Source organism: Leptonychotes weddellii, unplaced genomic scaffold (genome assembly GCF_054177405.1).
Source record: "Leptonychotes weddellii isolate Sample4059 unplaced genomic scaffold, ASM5417740v2 HiC_scaffold_2978, whole genome shotgun sequence".
Lineage (NCBI taxonomy): Eukaryota > Metazoa > Chordata > Mammalia > Carnivora > Phocidae > Leptonychotes > Leptonychotes weddellii.
The window spans coordinates 1-12976 of record NW_027893496.1 but is presented as its reverse complement, the minus strand read 5'-3'; the positions used below and the strand labels follow the sequence as shown (position 1 = coordinate 12976).

Sequence of the window (12976 nt, the reverse complement as noted above, 5' to 3'; positions counted from 1 at the left end):
TCTATTTTCAACTTTTTGAGGAACCTCCATACTGTTTTCCAGAGTGGCTGCACCAGCTTGCATTCCCACCAACAGTGTAGGAATGTTCCCCTTTCTCCTCATCCCCGCCAACATCGAGATAGAGAATCTTAGGAAGGCTCCACATTCAGCGCAGAGCCTGACACAGGGCTTGATCTCAGGACCCTGAGACCATGACCTGAGCTGAAACCAAGAGTCAGACAGTTAATGGACTGAGCCACCCAGGCTCCCCTACCTTTTTTTTTTTTTTTTTAAGAGCAAGAGCAAGAGAGAGAGAAAGCAAAAGGGTAATTTGAGCAAAGAACTATTCCTCTTGATATCACAGTGTATATTATTATACGAAATATTCTGAGATGTCCTGTATAACAGACACGTTTATCCTTAATTTCCAAAATATATTTACTCACTGGGCTTTTTTCACATATAATTTTAATTTATAAGGAAATTTAGATCTCTAATCATATTAGAACAGGACTATAGATGTGAGAATTTTTCTAAAAAGGCTGCCTATAAATTATAATAAAATTCCAGTTTTATATGATGTTCAAAACCAATTTTTCCATTTTAATGATTTTAATAGTGGTGATCTTTCTAAGAGTATAGACACTTAGCCTCTCAACACTGTCTAAAAGCTTGATATAAATATGAATATTTCAAGTCCATGTAATGCTTTGCATTGAGTTCTAAATTGCCAAACTTTCCTTTTACATGTTACATGGTCCTTCACATATCCTGGTGACAAAGGTTCAGTTTTGGGTTGTGTTTTTGTAAGTCATTGTCATTCCTGTTGTTTATGAGTCATGTGTGGAATTTATCATCAGAAGACCTGTGTTTCAGTGATCACTTAAGTTATCTTGGCTTTGTTTTGTAATGCCAGGCTACAAGAGGCAGGTTTGAAGGGGCAGTCTTTAAGAAAAAACAATACTTATACCAATTAGAGATAGAAAATTAAATGCTGAGTTGTAGAGAGTCTTTCGTAAGGAAGGGGCCCTGAAACTTAAGGTTCAGTAGCTTCACACCGAATCCCCCTCTCCAAAGTAATTCTTACTCTACCCACATCTAGTTTTTCCTTCCCTGAAACAGAATATACACACTCTGCATGTTCCAAGCCCAATCTTTGCTAGCATGGTTCTCATAGCCTGGAATGAGATCCCATTTTCTTATTCTCTACCCCTCCAAAACCCCTTCACAGCCATATGTAATTTAAATTATGACAATTTCTTAAAATTTTACCAGATTCTGTAGTAGAAATGACTGTGCCTCTTCTCTTTTATCATATAGCATGGTTTTTTAAATTATATTACATGTATTTCTGCTTTCTAATTTTAGTTTAATTTATATCTCTATGTTCTATCTTCCTAGAATAAAAGATCCTTAAGAATAGGGGCAATAGTTTTGTTCTCACTATATGGAATTGACTAGTAGATGCCCAACTTGTTTATTGAATTGAATTCATAAACTAAATACTATTAATGCACAAATTGCATTTGTGAGATGCACTCTCTGTCTTGTCTGACCAATGTCCATATGGAGGACACATTTATTTTGGAATCATAATTTAAGAGGAAGTATAGTTGTTCAGAGGACATTGAGTTTGCTACTTCCTGGGTATGTTACCTTGGACAAGTCAACATTTCTACCCTCATTTGTGAATGAGGATGATAAACTTGTATCTTAGTTTGATTAGGTGATTAAATAAATGTATGTGTGTGAATCGTCATATAAAAGCTGACACAGATGTCTGCTCTGGTGGTGATGATGATGAGGATGATTTCCTTCAGTGTTCTTCTCTTACCCTTCTAGTATAAAAGGCTAAAGAAATACGTGTATAATTCATTTTTTCCTCTATTATTTTTTTTCCTTTAGCTTGAGTACTAGACAAATGAAGGGCTTCAAAAACATGTAGATATATATGGTTGCAGATGCATAATTTGGGCACTCTCCTCTGAGTATCTTTTATTTTTTTTTTCTCATCAATTTCCATCCCCAGTTTCCACAATGACTATGCGACTTCCATCATTTTCCTTTAGACTCCTCCTCAACCCTCTTCTCTCTCCTCCTCACTGGATACCAAAAGAATCTCTTCCTTATAAATCAATAATTCATAATGACACAATTTGGAAGTAAATATTTGTGCAAACTTGAACAGGTATTTTTACATACACTATAACATCTGATCTTTTTACCAAAACCAGTGTAGTTGTCTACTGCAAACATGAGAATTTTCCCAGGACTACTGATAATGCTTCATTACTGGCTTGTCATCAACATCCTCAGTTTAGAGATGAGAAAATTGAGCTTCAGAAAGGTTTGGTGCTCAAGGGATAAGTCAGAGCCCTGAAATTTGAAGATTTATTTATTTATTTTAGAGAGAAGAAAGTGTGCACACGTGTGCACGTGTGTGTACACACACGAGCCGGGGGAGGGTCAGAGGGAGAGAGAAAGAGGGAAAGAATCTCAAGCAGACTCCCCGCTGAGCAAGGAGCCTGAGGCTGGGCTCAGCGGGGCTTGATCTCACAACCCTGAGACCATGTCCTGAGCCAAAATCAAGAGTCGAATGTTTAACCAATTGAGTCATCCAGGTGCCCCCAGAGCCCTGAAATATAAGTTCAGATTTCTCTTAACAGTCTTCTGTTCTGATTCACACAGAGCATCAAGTAAGAAGCCCTTTCTGCCTTTCTATATCAAAAATGATCTTTATGTCTTACCTTGGGCTTCTGAAAAAGTAGCACCTGTCTTTCTGTCAGTACTTTTTGTTGATTATTGGTCTTTGCTCTTCATTCCTTCTTGCTTCCCACTGGGTTTTTCTAATCAATTATCTTCTTTTTTTTTTTTAAATCTCTCTCATCCCTTGGCTCCTTTTACATAGCCTTAATACGTGTTCCTTGTTGACCACAATACATTATGTGGTGAGACAAAATTCTTCAAAAATAATTTGAACTATTTTTAGATGAGGGTTTCCTAGTCTTTAAGCTTCATCCTCGGAAAAGCTAAGTTCTGCACTTACGAGTGACTCTCTTCTAGCTACAGTGCTCATTGACCAGCTAATGTACACTTGTTAGAACTTGCCTCATTTGACATGTCTCAAAATTGACATTGTTGACTTCTCCCTCATTTTTAAAATTCTTACATCACTTGATTGAAGTGGCACCCTTTATCTTTCCTGGCTGTTCTGTTTCTCCTTCTCTTGGACTCTTCCTTTTCTTTCTTTGGTGCTTTCTTTCTTCTCCATATCCCTTAAATTCTTGTTTTCCATGGCTCTCTCCTGGCCCTCATTAGGGCCCTCTAATGTTTGAGAGTACATTAAAATAAATACTAATTGTACAGGTGCACACTGCTTTTTTGAAAAAAAAAGTATACACATATGTAGCTATATATGTGTGTATATAGTGATTTGAAAAATTCAAATTCATTTCAAAGTATTACTGAATTTATAATCGCATTCTCTCATTGCAGGTTTCCTTAATTATTAGATTAACTATTAGCAGTAAAACTATTATTATCTGTGATTCTGATGAACTTAAAATTTTAACCTTTCTCTTCATATTGAAAAATTAGAGTTTTTTCATTTGGGACATGAGGTTATTAAATACCTCTTCCATTTATATTTCTGCCATTGTGTGTTCATTATCTATTATTTCAGTTCTCCCAAACTCCCCATGCCATTTATTACCTCATCTGAGTACCTTGTTTTCCCTCAATCAGGAATGCTTCTATTTTTAAAACTTCTATCTCCTTGCTTATCAAAGATACTACTTAGAACAATGAAGCAGAAGTAGCACAATTGAATTAACTAAAAAACAAAAATGAGGGGAAGAAGTTTGTCATTGGTATATAGGGATGTCTCATGGAAGCTAAGGGCAAGAATAAAATTTGTCTCAGGAATGGACTAGAGCCTGTGTTTTGGTCACTTGCACCAGCTATTTATCATTATCTCTTGGGATCTCTCATGGGATTGTAGGCAGTTGTTGGCTGGCTCTGCCATGGCATGTAAGCTCAACTGCACTGGACTTAGCTTTTCCAAGGATGATGCTCATTGTAGCTGAAAGCTCACTTGGGATCGTTCACTGAATCACTTACCCACCGCTTCTTTATGTGGCTTGGGCTTCTCAGAGCATGCCAGATGGGTTCCAAGAGGGAACATCTTAAGAGTCAATGTTCCAAAAAGGTAGAAGTTGAAGCTGCTCGTCCTCTTAGGGGCTTTTCCCATAACTGACAAAATACTACTTTTGCCCTCTTCTGTTGGTCAAGGCAGTCAAAGGGCCAACCTAGGTTTAAAGAGGTAAAGAAACTCCACCTCTTAATGGGGGAGTGGTAAGAGGAGCACATAGTATGGGAACTGTTGTTACAGCCATCTTTGGAAAATGTCCCATTTCCTTCAGCCTGTGATTGAAAGCCATCAGTATTTTTGTTTATACCTCTCTTTTTGGCATCTACTTCTATCTTCTCTTTCTAGTCATCGACCTTTGCTATTCCCCAATTGACACTGTAAACTGCGGACTTCTTAAGCACAGTCTCCTTGCATATGTGACGATTCTCAGCACCCACAGAGCTTGGCCAGACTTTGTCCTGCAGCTCTGAGAGAGAATCTGATGGACCTAATGGGGCATAAGCATTGTCCATGTTTTAATCATCTATGACTTGGGAGCGGCTAGGTTTATGTGGCACAGACATGGTTAGTATTGACCTACTTTTTTGAGGGGGTGAGCATTTTCCACTTAAAATATCATAATCGTAACCCCTCCCCCTAAAGCATCTGCTACTGCCAGTGATGCTTACTAATTATTCAGAGTTCTGATTTAACATCACCTCTCCTATGACATCTATTCATTTCCTTGTTAAGTGTTACTCTGTCCTACATACCCCCATTAAATTTCGTAGATTCTTTAGCATTTATAACTTTGTGAATAATCTTATTGTGCACTTATATGGATCCCTAACCCCCGAACTCCATGGTTTCTGGAGGATAGCATATATCTATATACAAGGGAGTAATTCAACCAGTGAAGATATATCTATATCTATATCTATATCTATATCTATCTATATAGTAAAATATATATATACATATATAGTATGTATTTGCATGAGTCCTTGCTCTTAATTATTTTATGCCAAAATTGTAATTACTTAAGTAATTCGTCATTACTTTGTCTTTATAATTGTTAGGATCAATATGTTAGGGAATGATATTAAGGCATATGTGTACATTTCCTTGTATACTAAGTAACTCCTTCACTACTCAACCCATTTTTTTAGGATAATTCACACTACTCATTGCAAGATTGTAGTTCTCTGTGGTAATGAGCTGCTAATCAAAGTGATGTTATTTTCTAGTAATATGTACTGGAATTGACTCCAGTTGGTATAAATTAGGTTATACTAATATGCATTATACAAATTGTTTTGCATGAAAATTTTATGGGCACTGTGGTATAAGTTAATTCTTTTCTTTTCTAACTTACTTGTGATAATCTGACAGCAACTGATATTTAAATTAGAATAATTTGACAACTTGCTGATTTTTGCTGGAACTGGCAGAAATAAATGAATGAATTTATTGTTTTGGTCTCTGCACACTCCATGATTTGGCTGACTCCTGAAGCAGGCTCAGAAGTGTACAAGTCAAATACAGACATACTTCTAAATAGAGCTCGATCAAAAATGTCTACTCAGTATAGAAAATACAGCAATTTTTATAGTTATTTAAAGTTCAAAAATCAGTCTCTTGAAGAAACTCTTAAGTATCCAACAGACAAAAAGCAAAGCCAATTAAAGGATTTTACTTCATTTTCCTAAATCCATAATTTTCCTGAAATTTAACTGAAATATAGTGCAGAATGAGTAAATATCACAATGAATATTGTCTACATGGAACTTTCTCATTATATCTTATCCTATCACAGTCAGGTTTGATATATATATGTCTTTAGTCAGATTTGAGTGTAAATTCAAAGATAAAAGAATATCAGTCATTCATATTAGATATAAACAGATATTTCCTTCTGAAAATATCTGAAATAGCTATGCATTATCACTGACTCGAAAGGATAATTTCTTTTTCGTAATAACCCAAATAGGAGAGAAATAAGCTATGTCATTTTTGATAACTTTTGGTAAGTAAAAAAAAACAAAAACAAACTATTGTCACTTTAAAGGAGGCTACCTTGTAATAATGCTTTAAGAGAGTTCCTGAATTTCATCTTCTTGGCAAGTGAGTTATTCTTTGCAATAACCTGCAGAGCATGCTGACTAATAATGCTGTCCTCCCAACAGAAAATCCAATCGGATTTGACAAGTCATGAGATCAGTTTAGAAGAAATGAAGAAACATAACCAGGGAAAGGAGACTGCCCAAAGGGTACTGTCCCAAATTGATGTGGCACAGGTACATATCCTGCATAAACTAAGGAACTTCTTCTAGTTGCATATTAAAACGTGGTCTATGTTAGGCAATTTGGTCATTAGAAAAAATCGGGATTAAGGGCATTATTGGAAAACTACAATATGATATATAAATAACATAGATCTTGGGGGGGGTTGTACATCTTAAGGATAAAGTAGGTTAATAAATTACCTTTTATTTAGTATCACATTCAGAACAACTACTGAATTCTCCCAAATGTATGCATTCTTTGTGCTAGACAAGTGAAAAAAAAAATGCCTTACTTTTTAAAATCTTGTATATCTTCAGGAATAAAGAAACATCTATTAACAAAAATATGACTGCTTGTTGTTTGGAATGTGAAATTATACAGGTGCTTTCTTACATTGTCTTTACAGAAAAAATTGCAAGATGTTTCCATGAAGTTTCGATTATTCCAGAAGCCAGCCAATTTTGAGCAGCGTCTACAGGAAAGTAAGATGATTTTAGATGAAGTGAAGATGCATTTGCCTGCGTTGGAAATGAAGAGTGTGGAACAGGAAGTAGTACAGTCACAGTTAAATCATTGTGTGGTATGTATTTCTGGGGACAAATACACAGCTACTCCTTGCCTTATTAAGCAGTCTGTGGGGGAAAAGAAAAAAGAGGTATGTGATGATGATCTTCCTTTATAATAGAAGATTGTTTTCAGATAACTATAATAATTAATAATATGTAATTTTAAGATTAAGAACAAAAGTTCGCACAAGTGTGTTGAGAGACAAGAACTTTTACTGAAATAGTAGCCTTTGAATACATCCTCTATAGGTGTCTTTTTTGAATCTGTAATTGTTGAAGGATGATGCAGAATATAAGAGGAAGTCCCTCTGTTTAATTCTTATAGTACTTTGAATATGGAGCTCTTCCTCCAAACCCTGGTAGCTTTCCATTCAGCATCAGTGCTGGACATGCACTGAAATGCCACCAGATCTCAAAGACAGAATAAAAAGGCATGGAAGGCATATGATTAGCCTGCAGCATAAATCTTCACAGGATTGTGGGATCTTGAGCTGTGTCCTTTGTTGCAATTATTGGAAATTCGCCAAGGCAGATGATACCTCTGACAACATAAGGCTGAATTATCTACTAGAGTAATACCACTGTTATTATAACCCTTTGTTTGCTATGGGCTAAGAGTAGAAAGTCACACAAAATAAAAGCCCTGAATATTATTAACATTAAAGGTAAAAAAGGTTATCTAGTTAGTACTTTGTGTTTTACGTATCGTTTCTGCTTTTACTCCATAACATAAATTTAAAAGAAACTCTTTAGATGCATTTCAGTCATATTATTGTGAGTGGGAAAGTATCTTTTAACACAAATTTTGTAGATATGTGTATTCCTTTGTGAAATTATGGAATTTTTTTATGCAGTGACATTCCTTCATAACACAGGCTGCATTTTAGTGGCATTGTTATTATAAACATTCCCACCCTGAAAAAGAAAATTTGAACATCGTAATGTATAATTATTAGCTGGTATTAGATGAACAACATTAGGGATTTGTAGGAAGCTATCTCCTCTTAAATTATGCAAAAATAATCGAAATCAAAATGAGCCCAGTATACTACCATCATGATTAAATATATTCCCAAAGGGACAGCTGTTCCCTTCTATGACCAGGTCTCTACGGTACATCAGAAAACTGGTCTGCTAGTAAAGATGAGGTGAAAACAACCCTCCCTGCAACCAGCTGTGACTGTGCCCTGACCCTTTACAGGGAAACATTTTCAAGTTCTTGCTCAGTTTGGTCAGGGCTCTGGTTTAAATGTCAGGAGCAATTCAAGTAGTTCTTCCAGAAGGATATCTTTTCTTTACAACATTTATATATTTTTAAATTACTTAAGATGCCCTGCTGCATGCACTGTAATCATTGCCTTTGCCTTCAACATTTTTGTTTAATTAAAAAAAGTCTTGGGGCACCTGGGTGGCTCAGTCGTTAAGCATCTGCCTTTGGCTCAGGTCATAATCCCAGGGTCCTGGGATGGAGCCCCGCATTGAGCTCAGCATCAGGCTCCCTGCTTGGCAGGAAGCCTGCTTCTCCCTCTCCCACTCCCCCTGCTTGTGTTCCCTCTCTCGCTGTCTCTCTCTCTCTGTCAAATAAATAAATAAAATCTTTAAAAAAAAAAAGTCTTCCCAACAGGAACACAAATAAATATGAAGGATACTCCCCTCCCTCAGTGATACTTTCTCTGCATACTGAATGACATGGGGTTAATGGCTTTGGTAGTTTGGTACTAATGGTACTTTGAACGTTCAACATAAGGGTAAATCATGGAGATTTTTTTTTAATGTTTAAAGAATAAATCATTAGAAAATATCTCTGATTCCAAAATTCACACAGTTGATTCCCTCCATACAGTTACTGATTGAATGTTTCTACATACCAAGATATATGTGTAATTTCTAAGATAAAAGTAAAATGAAGTAAAAAAAAAAATCATCTGGAAAGCTCAGACAAGAACCCAAAATTATTAGTAAAGGAATATTAACACAAAACAACCATCAAAGAAGGGATCAAGATGGAAATAGATTATGTACGTAGCTTTAATGAGTAAGATATTTGCTCAGCCTTTACAAAAAAAGTGTTTTTAGGCATTGATTTTAAACTGAGAAGAGAAAATAAACCCAAGTTTTGTTCTAATTCCAAAGAAGCAGCAATTACCTGCTAGTAACTTTATTTCTTAGTACCAATAAAAAGGGTAGTTGTTCACAATTACCACTGAAAAAATTAAAGCAACAATGTAAAGTATTATATATGCCGGTCTACATATATATACATATACATATGTGTTTGCATGCACGCATTCATACATACACATATCTTTCCAGGAAAATACTTTGTGTGATGACACTGCAGTGTACTTTTGTGAAGTAATACATGTGTTCCTTAGGGTTGTTATATATATATGTAAGTTTTTAAATAATATTTTTGTGTCTGTCTATATTGAATTAATCAGCCCCATTAAGAAAATACATTTGTATAATGTAATTAACATATTTAAAATTACCTTCCTTCCTTATATATGACTTAATTTATGTTGAAATTATGATCTGGAAATTTAGATGTTTTATTCCCACTAACATATGTGAGAACAGCAATGAATGTGTCTGTCTTAGCCACCACTGATTGTCTAGGGAATCCAGTAATACCTGCTGTACTAGGCTCTCAATAAATACCTGGTGAAGGGGTAAATGAATTTTTCCAAATTCACAGCTAGCATTATATAACATCTGAAATAGAAATCATACAACTTTTAGGAATAATCATTACCAACTTGGATTGTAAAACTAAATATACTCATTTATGCATGTCTGTATATAATTGCAAATAGAAACATTAAATCAACAGACAATGCAAAAGCTAGATATTGGTCATAGCTGCAAAATCCTACTTCATTAAAACTGTAAACATGGAATGCCAATTAAGGTGATCTCTACTTCTCTTTCTTTTTATTCACTGTTATAGTGTAATTCAGACACTATTGCTTATTATTATGTTTTGTTTTATGTTTGAACTTAGAACTTGTATAAAAGTCTGAGTGAAGTGAAGTCTGAAGTGGAAATGGTAATAAAAACTGGACGTCAGATTGTACAGAAGAAGCAGACGGAAAACCCTAAAGAGCTTGATGAAAGAGTCACGGCTTTGAAATTGCATTATAATGAGCTGGGAGCAAAGGTGCGTGTGCACTGGAACCACAGACACGGGCTACTTACCACTTTCCTTCGAAATGGCAAAGCAAGAGGCAGCGATGATGCACAAATAATCTTAGAAAGTTTTAATCATTTTCTCTCCATGCATAGCTATGTACATACAGTTATGCATAGTCAGAGACAGAGATAGATTCCCATGTGCAGTTCTTATTAAGAAACAATAACTAATCAATAAGGATCTTTTTTCCAATCTACATTAAAAAATATGTACAGCTCAGAGAGATTTTTATTGGCCCATTGGATAATTCTAAAAGGGTTTCTTTGTTCTAAACTTGGCCTTCTCATTGGATAAATTTACTTGTGATGATTTAAAGGCTAGAGCCTTTTATAAACTAATGACCTTACTTACATTTAGATACAATGGAGTTGACACATTCCACATAGACTACATTAGGTGTAATAGAGTTGTCACAGTCCATAGAAGTTATTTCCCTGTGTGGCAAGCCTTGTATAATCCACCACATTTCGTTAATAAGGTAGAATGGTTAGCCAGTTGAGTCCTATTGCTCTACGATTAGTTTTTTTGTATTTTTGTCCTGATAGAGTCCAATGACCAATTCCATGTCACTGTTAATTAAGGATGTTTACATCTCTCTATCCCCTTTCCAAAACAGTGGAATGACTAGGGATAGTTATCTCAATTCACTCAAGTCAAATATTCTCTGTATATTTCCTATAGATTTAAAACTTTGATGGTTCAAAATAATGATAGTAATCATAAAAAGTAGCCATAAAGGCATGACTTGTCAACATCAAGGACTGACCTGTCTTTTTCTATGCTATTATTTTACATTACTCTATGCTATTATTTACATTACATTTCTAAAATATTTTTTAGTGCTCAGCTAATCTTTAAACTATTAACATAGTAATAAAATAATCATTTGCTTAAAAAATGGCGATAGTTTGACATATTATGTGGCATTTGAGAGAATATGTGTATTTTATTAATAAATACCATGCTTATTTTCTTAAACTTATGCAAATAATCTATCTATTGTTGGCATTTATGGCCATTTACGAATAAATACAAGCTTAAGTCCTTTAAGCAAGATTCTTTAAGTGAGGAGTATTGAGGGATGGTTTCACTCTCCTAATGCTTACTGGGGAGAGATGAATGAAATAAAATAAGGGCCAAAGCAGAAAAAAATAAAAATGCATACATTTTAATTTCATTCTGACTGAAAGAGATTTACTGGGTTCAATGGGGAGAACAGAGTATATTTTAATGGCTCAAGTTCTCAACTTTATTAAATATAACATCAGTGAGAAAACTATCGCTTCATCTTTGACACAAATATAAATTTTTGTCCATATTTGTGAAGTAGCCATGCAGACACAGATTTCTAACATTTCACCCTGTGAGCAGATAGACAGTTGGGTCTTAAAGCTACTGATTGCAACTTACTTTTCACTGAGAGAAAGTTAATTTTAGATTAAAATGGAAATCTGGAAATAACTATTCATATTAGTTGATAATCTTTATATTTTAAAAACCTTTGAATTTATATTTCACATATTTTGAAAGAGAGCCAACTGTCATGTTATGGCAAAGTATTTTCCTTCTCATTGGATCAAAAAGTAGGGAACACTGATACGCAGTAAATAGCAAACCATGAGGATAATCTTGAAATAAAATACGTTTCACCAGCTTGTCTAGCCCACCAAGCTACCTCTGGAATAAAAGACCCTTAAATCCTTCTGGAGGAGTTTATCATTGTGTTAAAGATAACCACAGAGGGCAAAGTTGTATCTGCACTTGGTATCTCCTCTAGTATTTATAGACCTTTACAGGTGCCACTTGTTCTATATTTAACATCAATTGAAGAATCTCTAATAGTAATCCTAATTCTACAATTTGTTAATTTCTGGAAAGCTATTCTCTATACTCGAGTTTATAGTTTGACCTCTGTGACTTTACATTAAAATAATGTATTACTGGATACCTTTTTATTAAGAAAATGTATATTTTGGAAAAAGGTGGTTTCTTTGTTTTTTCAAATATAAACTGTTGTCTGGGCCTTCTTTTTCCTTTTGCCTTGGAGAATTTGCACAAAATCTTTGCCTTTGCAAAAGTAAATTTTGCATGAAATAGTCATTGAATTTAAAACAATAAAAATGACGTGAGAAGACTGTTAGTGCCCCGAGTGAATTATAGTTAGGAAGTGAATGACTCTCCCAAAGATGTAAAGCCCTATTTAACCCTGAAAATATACTTTTGAAAGTTTATGTTGATTTAGTCATTTGGCACTTAATAATATCATTAAAGCAAAATGAAAGATGACTAAGAAATCATACTTCGCTTTAATAGCATGACAGAATACAGCAAAAATGTAGGGTAAAAAATTGTTTTTGAAATAAAGATTTAGAAACATTAATAATAGGGTGGGGGGATGGGTTAGCCCAGTGATGGGTATTAAGGAGGGCACATACTGCATGGAGCACTGGGTGTTACACGAAAACAATGAATCATGGATCATTACATCAAAAACTAATGATGTCCATTTGCAGCGACATGGATGGAACTGGAGGGTATTATGCTGAGCGAAATAAGTCAATCAGAGAAAGATATGTATCATATGCTCTCACTGATATGAGGAATTCTTAATCTCAGAAAACAAACTGAGGGTTGCTGGAGTGGTGGGGCGTGGGAGGGATGGGGTGGCTGGGTGATGGACATTGGGGAGGGTATGTGCTATGGTGAGCGCTGTGAATTGTGTAAGACTGTTGAATCACAGACCTGTACCTCTGAAACAAATAATACATTATATGTTAAAAAAAAAAAAAAAAAAAGAAGATAGTAGGAAGGGAAAAATGAAGG

At 35.0% G+C, this 12976-nt stretch overlaps 1 protein-coding gene across 1 annotated transcript; it reads left to right on the top strand.

Annotated features, from left to right (window-relative positions):
• Positions 1-6261: 6261 nt before the first annotated feature.
• Positions 6262-10300, top strand: LOC145719074 (dystrophin-like). The gene is made up of 3 exons (XM_081810597.1): positions 6262-6405; positions 6801-6974; positions 9965-10300. Exons 1-3 carry the CDS (start codon positions 6277-6279, stop codon positions 10283-10285), a joined length of 624 nt encoding a protein of 207 aa, XP_081666723.1. The 5' UTR covers positions 6262-6276; the 3' UTR covers positions 10286-10300.
• The last annotated feature ends 2676 nt before the right edge of the window (positions 10301-12976 follow it).